Source organism: Etheostoma cragini, chromosome 8, assembly GCF_013103735.1.
Source record: "Etheostoma cragini isolate CJK2018 chromosome 8, CSU_Ecrag_1.0, whole genome shotgun sequence".
NCBI classification, from domain to species: Eukaryota; Metazoa; Chordata; class Actinopteri; order Perciformes; family Percidae; genus Etheostoma; species Etheostoma cragini.
The window spans coordinates 26,054,871-26,061,802 of NC_048414.1; the positions used below are offsets into that span (position 1 = coordinate 26,054,871).

The following is a 6,932-nucleotide window of genomic DNA, read 5'->3' on the forward strand; positions in this document are numbered from 1 at the left end:
AAAGAACTGGCAAATGACCTTGGTACAAAGGCTAAGTTCATTATTTACTGTTCAGTTCTGCTAAACACAGTGCACCAGAATTCTAAAATTTCAACATCAGGCTATAAATCTAGACACCTAATTTAATGACCTCGGCAAGATACACTCTAAATTCAGAATTATATGCACATGCATGCACATATTGCACTATTGCAAATAGCCCAAAGCCTTTTGAAAAATCCTGCTACTCTATATTCAGCTGACAACACATGCCGAGCAGCTCAAGCAAGTTAGGTCAAGTTGCAGGTGAAGGAATATTTTCTCACAAGGTGCACTGTTAGTAATTCTCAGCTGATTTTCGAAGATGTCACACTTACAGTAAGTCTAACAGGACAGGAGCGTGGACTGCAGCACATTGGGAAACTTCTATTTCTCTTTTCTATCTTTTAGGAGCTTCTTCTAACTCCAGTTCTCCTGACAACCGCAGACATGCCTCTCACCTGTATCCACTCTCTGTGTCGACACAGGTTCCCCCATTAAGGCAGGGGTTACTCAGGAAGGAGGAGCAGGGCTGGTGGGTCATTTCCCTGGCAGCACAGCCGCACACAGCTGAGGACATCACCTTCACTGAGACCAGGGATAAAGCACCTGAGTCTACCAGGGTGGGCGAGTCACTGATGCTTAATCGCGTGGAGCAGCCGCCGGACGTCTTGCAATCTGTGCGCACACACTCATCTACCTGCACCTGGCTCACAGTCACACGCAGCAGTGATTGCAGCTGTGGGGAGTCAGAGAAGGAAAGATATGCGGGAGACAAAAATGGGAATTACAATAATTGTCACTGAAAATCTCCAATGTGGGTGGTGTTTTAAATGCAGTGAAAATCATTCTTTGGGATAAAAGACTTCAAAAGCAATGCAAAAGAGGAAAGCAGAGCCTAATCTACATAAATGCTTTCAATTTCCTATAACTGGTTGTTTTTAAAGGAGCAAGAGATATAATTAGGAATGACAGAGGAATTCAAATGGCGCATAATCAAAACAAAAAAGAAAGCGATTAAAATAATGAAAGAAGACATAGAGAAGAAATGAATGGGAGAGACAAAGAGACATGACAGGGCCAGGCAGTAAACAGACAGAAAGTTGGTGTGAAAATAAAAGGGCAGATAAAAAGCCCTGTTATCTCTTCCCCTCAAGCTCCCAAGTGTAATGCTTGATATATGAGCATTGATCTCTATCTATCTGACACATTGGTATATATACCTTCTTTTTATGTGCGCTGAGGACGGCGTGGAGTTTCTCGGGGCGCAGGTAGCCATTATCAGTTAGCACATAGAAATGGATGTCCACGGTTTTCTCCTCCCTGTCTGCAATGCTGAAAATGTTGATGCTCCCCGGTCTGACAGACAGGGTTTCAGACAGGAAGTCCCAGAACGTCTCCAGCCGACTCTTCCCCTCGACGGGAGAGTCGATAAAATCTCTCGCTGTTATGCCTTCAGGAGACAAAGAGAGAGAGCTACTTACTCGTCAGTGACAACTACAGAGTTGATCAAAGTCTACTGAGTTCCTGATTCCATTAGCACAAGAAGTAGCCTAACATCTCCCTATTGATCCACTTCATCACTGACTCATCCATAAGTTGAACGAGTTGTGATGCAGTCAAGTAGAAACCGTTTATTTTTTCACTGGAATAAAGTCCGGGTCTTGAAGAGTGGCCTAGTACAAAATATTTTAATGGCCGGAAAATCTATCACATTTGTGGTGCCACCTTCCAATAATATCTGGCTTATGTGGGCAGTCATCTTTAATCTCCAAAAATGATAATGGCTTGGAGTCAGAGGCATCCATAATAGCCTTCGACTCTGTTCGCCGCATGGCTTTCTAAATGTCAAGGACTTTACCTGACACTTCCAAATTGACCTTTATAACTCCGATTCCCTCTGAAAGACTGACAGAAAAATGAACACTCTAACATAAACTTCAGAGTGTTAAAGAGTAAAGAGGAAGAAGGAAACTATTATCACCAAGCAGTCTGAAAGGTTGCTTCACATTGCTTAGCAATGTTAAATAATGCAAGTTAAAAAAAAAGAAAAAATCTGACAGCCTATCATTTTGGTGTTAACTGGATTGACAACTTGATAATCAGTCAATGAAAAGTACCAATTTATTTATGCCTTTGGCAGATGCTTTCTCTTTCAACATCAGCTTCAGAAAGGAACTGAACAGCAAGTTTTTGTGTTTTTTTGTGGAGAATAACTGAGACAAGGAATCTAATGGGAAAAAAACTCAACATAGTCTTGATTGGTTTTGGGGGTCATGCATCAAGTCATGATACAACATGTAGCAGTGTTTATGCCATCTGGTGAGTGAGTGTTTCTGCTAATGTTACCGGTCAGACGCAGCGAGGCGGACGACAGGACGGCCTTTTCCTCCAGCTGCCTGACGTGAACTCTGACCCCTGAGAACACATCGGGCCACACGCCATCAGACACCCCGACCCTCAACCAGTAGCTGCCTGCTGGAGTGTTCTGTCGGAGGGTCAGCACTCCTGAGCTCTGGTTCAGACTGAAGTATCTGAGAAAACAAGAAGAGCTGTTCAGCAGGAGAGGACGGCTTCAGAGGAAGATAAAAAGGTAAAAATGTTTTGTTTTTTTAAATAGACAAGTGGCTTCTTTTGTTTCTGAGCTTTTGTTCAGAGGACAAAAATGGCAGGCAGAGACGTAGAGAATTGATCAGTGGTACACTAGGGTTTATTCTAACAGAAAGTTAATGCAAATTCATTTTGAGAAAAAAAACAACAAAGAAACAAAAAGAGAAAACACCAAGAAGAAGGAAAAAAAAACTATTCGGCTCCAGAAGAGCTTCGTAGTTGTCATGGTAACTGTCAGAATTTGCTATATGAATAAAACAAATATGCAATTGGTATTTCTAATCTGATCTCGGGGGTGTAAATTCTCAACAGCAGCACAATCTCCCTGATGGAGTCTTAGTGCTTGTAGAGGCACCTTCATCTAGGGGACATCATACAGGTGGACTTGTTGGAATCTGAATTTCCAGAATGGAATGGCAATGGCTATTATTATCAGAGTCATTTTGGAAAGTGTAGTTTATATAAGAAGCCGGGGAATTGGATCCAAGATTAGGAGAAGTACCTGTGAGGCATGTTTCACGCCGAGTGATATCACTGAAAGAGGCCTTGTTGGAGGAATACAGCCTCAACGCTGAGTCCACATCCTCTTTATTTTTCAAATTCCACACTGTTGGCAGTTCTGCTGGTACTGTGTTGCTTTAGCCCTTGTACTTGTGCCGCACATTTGAAGATCAGCATGTTTTCAGAAAAAAATTCAATGCATTTAACAGAGAGCTCTTACTTGGCTGCGCTTGTCTCCAGAGTGTAGGTCTTGTTGTCCCAGTCATCAGGATCTGGGGCATACACCTTCCCCAGTGCCGCATTTGCCATCCTTCCTGTTCACGGTACACACACACACACACACACACATACACATTGATTTGGACAGAATCTGCTGATGCCAACACTTATCTTTTTGTCCCTCTCTTCTCCTTATCTTGCATTCTTGTGTTCTGTTCTACTTATTATGCTCATAACTGTGGAGCCCCACTGCTGGAATGAATAGGCTCTCAGTGCTCCACTTCAGAGAGCGTGGAGCTTAAGGAAGCAAGGCTATCTCAGTATGGATTATGTTATTATCGACCTGCAGTGCCAGAGTACTGCGGCTGGGTAAACAACGGCCGCCTGGATGAGTCAAGGCATTCCTGTTTTCTACAATTACCAAAACTGCCATGTGTGATCAAAACACTAACCAAGCCAACATACCTAACCAACTTAACTGTAGGGTAAAAAAACTACAAAAAAAGAAGAATCATGACACTTGTCATAATGTTCACAGATAAGCTTTAGGCAGAGGATTGGCAATGAAAGCTTGTGTTAATGATATGACAATATTACCATGACAAAACACTGGGGAAAATGTAAAAGTTAGAGCAATTATGAATTCCAGACTACACCGAGCAGGTATGGGACTGAAAACCCTTCAGTTTTAGCGTCAGTTTCCCCCCATCACTCAAGCTCTGCCTGAAGTGAAAAGCTCTGCAGCGAAATCAAGGGCCAAAAGAATGCAATGAGGGAAAGCGAGCAACTCACCCTTGCGGCTGTGCACATAGACATCTTTCTCTCCTGCCTGATGGGCGTTATCATTCTGGTCGCCAATGGTGATCGTGAGCGTGTTTGTGGCCGTCATTGGTGGATCGCCACTGTCAATCATAATCACCGGCAAGTGGAACTCGCTCTGCCTTTCCCTGTCGAATCTGCGCAGGGCAGTGAGCGTGGCCGAGCCGTTCCCGTAGTCCTGCAGGTGGAAGTTGATGGAGTAAAGTGAGGGCAGGGAGAGAAAGAAAGGAGGCCCGTTCTCTGGGGAGTCTCTGTCCACAACATGAAGCAGAGTTGAGCTCCTGTTGAGCCAGACCACTTGAGGTGCAGGATTGTTCTCCCACAGCACAGGAGTGTAGGCTGTCTCCAGCTCAGGCCCGTTGTCATTCATGTCTAGCAGTGGCAAGTGAACCGTGACGCTGCCAGTCAGTGCTGGGGTACCCCGGTCTGTTGCCATGACAACCAGCTCATAACCCGCCACTGTTTCCCTATCCAATGGCCTTGCAACTGTGACCACACCGACTCGGCTGACTGTAAAATGTCCACGTGGGTCAGACTGAGGGAGAATGCTGTACAAAATGTCCCCATTCAGGCCTGAGTCGGAGTCAGTGGCTGTGACCTGAATGATGCTGGTTCCAACGGGTACGTCCTCAGGCAAAGGTGAGAGCAGGTGGGAGCTTGGAGTGAACATGGGAGAATTGTCATTCTCATCCTCCACTAGAACCTGACAGTGGATGAGGCTGGAGAAGTCAGAGTCCTCCACCTTGATGGTTAGGTTGAACCGCTGCTCCCCTGCCTTCTCAAAGTCCAGCTTCTTCTTCAGTCTCAGAATGCCCGTCTGCTCCAGTCTGTGGCTGACCATGTAGAATTGTTGCTCCGCGTCTCCTGCTATGACACTGAACGCCAGCTGTCCATACATGCCGGCGTCAGGGTCCACAGCACTCAGCTCCAGGATAGGAGCATCTTCATCAGTGCTCTCAGGGACAAGAGCGCCACACTGGTCCTCTTTGAACTTTGGCACATGGTCGTTGATGTCTGTTACCACTATGGTGGCTGTAGCTGTCCCTGTCATACCGCCGCCGTCACGGGCCTCCACTACCAGCCAGTGGCGTTCAACAAACTCCCGGTCCAGACCCTGGGCTGCCACAGATATAGAGCCGGTGCTTGAATCAATAGTAAAAAGGTCTGAATTGTTGGCGCTTCGCACATTCTCACTTATCCGGTACGTGAGAATTGCGTTCTGGCCTACGGCGGCATCGTCGCGGTCTACCGCTGTCATTTCCACAACAAACGTTCCAGGAGGGGAGTTCTCCGCCACGCTGCTGTGGCAGTTATCAGGCGCACAGGTGAAGGCTGGGGCATTGTCATTGATGTCCCACACGTTGATAATAACATCCGTGAAGCCAGTAAGTCCCTCGCCTTCTTCGTCTGTAGCCATGACAACAAAACGCCAGACGGCACGCTCCTCTCGGTCTACGGTGCGCTGCGCATACATCTCCCCTGTGATGTCGTTGATCATGAAGTGTGACTCTGCCCCTTGGCCATGAATGGAATAGCGTATGGCGCCCTGGTCTGCATCTTTGTCTGGGTCAGTAGCTGTCACCTGCAGACATAAAGACAACTTCTTAAGAAAATGGATATTCATTCATCCAGTCAAACCCAAATTACTGCTTACTCTTATCTCTTTTTAGCCGTCACCCAGGTCTTCTTTGCTTTTAGATTTTTTAGACAGCTAATTTAAGTGTTTGCACTTCCTGCCCACCCAAATCAAAGCAAAAGGCTTTGATCAGGTATTTCCTCAGAGTGGGTCTGACATTCTTACTGCTGAATTTGCCCACCCTACATACACTTTTCATTCTCTAACTTAGTAGAATGATAATGTTTCACGCTACAGTAGAGTATAAACACTAAATTACTAACAGTAGGTACACTGAAATAAGACAGGTTGTCAAGATAATTGCAGATCTATGGATAACAGTATAAAGCCTCTTCTCAGCATCTCACCTGCAGTACAAACACAGGAGACCCATCAAGCTCTTCTGTAACAGATCCGTAGTACTCGTTCATGGAGAATACTGGCGCCTCGTCGTTCTTATTAACCACAGTCACCACCACGGCCGCGTAGTCTTCCCACTTTCCGTCGGAGGCGAGGACCAGTAGCTTGTATCTCTTCTGCTGTTCATAGTCCAGTGGCTGTGCAATAAAGATGGTCCCCACCTCTGGCTCAATGTCAAAAACACCACCTTTGTTGCCAGAGGTAATCTGGTAGCGCAGCTTGGCATTGGCTCCTGTGGCGGTGATTAAAAAAATTTGTGATTGGGAATGCAAAATCACTGTCCCTGATTCTGCATTTAAACTGTTTTATAATAATCTTAAGGTTAAATATACATGCAGCAACATTTTAAGAAGGTAGTAGACTTTATAGCAGGTTGCTGCTAAATATTTCACATTGTGCCTTTTTTTACTTCAAGCAGAAGCACTATCATTCTAGCAATAACCCAGCGGCAAAACCACAAGAGTATTACACCTCATTTCCTCCAAGACCTAAGCATTAGTAGGTTTTCATGTATCCCTTTCTTGTTGTGATTACTTAATTAAATGGAAACTTTGTTCCTCGTCTCCTCGGCTTCAATCAGATACTAATTAAAAAAAGAGTGCCGAAAAAAGTTAAAGGGAGCCTGAGAGTAAAAAGCAGAATACAGTAATGGACTTTGATAGTGCCCTCTAGGGAATGGTTTGGAGGCCTGAGGGTGAGGAGTAAGGGGGGAGGAGGGGGGGGGGGGGGG

The 6,932-nt window shown here is 45.4% G+C and overlaps 1 protein-coding gene across 1 annotated transcript in view; it reads right to left on the reverse strand.

Moving 5' to 3' along the window:
• The window catches only part of LOC117948580 (neural-cadherin-like), an 83,409-nt gene that overhangs the window by 22,307 nt on the left and 54,170 nt on the right, over positions 1 to 6,932 (reverse strand). The window contains exons 17-22 of the mRNA XM_034878274.1: positions 6,151 to 6,434; positions 4,141 to 5,749; positions 3,350 to 3,443; positions 2,368 to 2,552; positions 1,242 to 1,471; positions 480 to 757 (exon numbers count right to left, since the gene is read on the reverse strand). Of these exons, the coding sequence (XP_034734165.1) occupies positions 480 to 757; positions 1,242 to 1,471; positions 2,368 to 2,552; positions 3,350 to 3,443; positions 4,141 to 5,749; positions 6,151 to 6,434 (2,680 nt within the window). The remainder of the gene's footprint in view (positions 1 to 479; positions 758 to 1,241; positions 1,472 to 2,367; positions 2,553 to 3,349; positions 3,444 to 4,140; positions 5,750 to 6,150; positions 6,435 to 6,932) is intronic.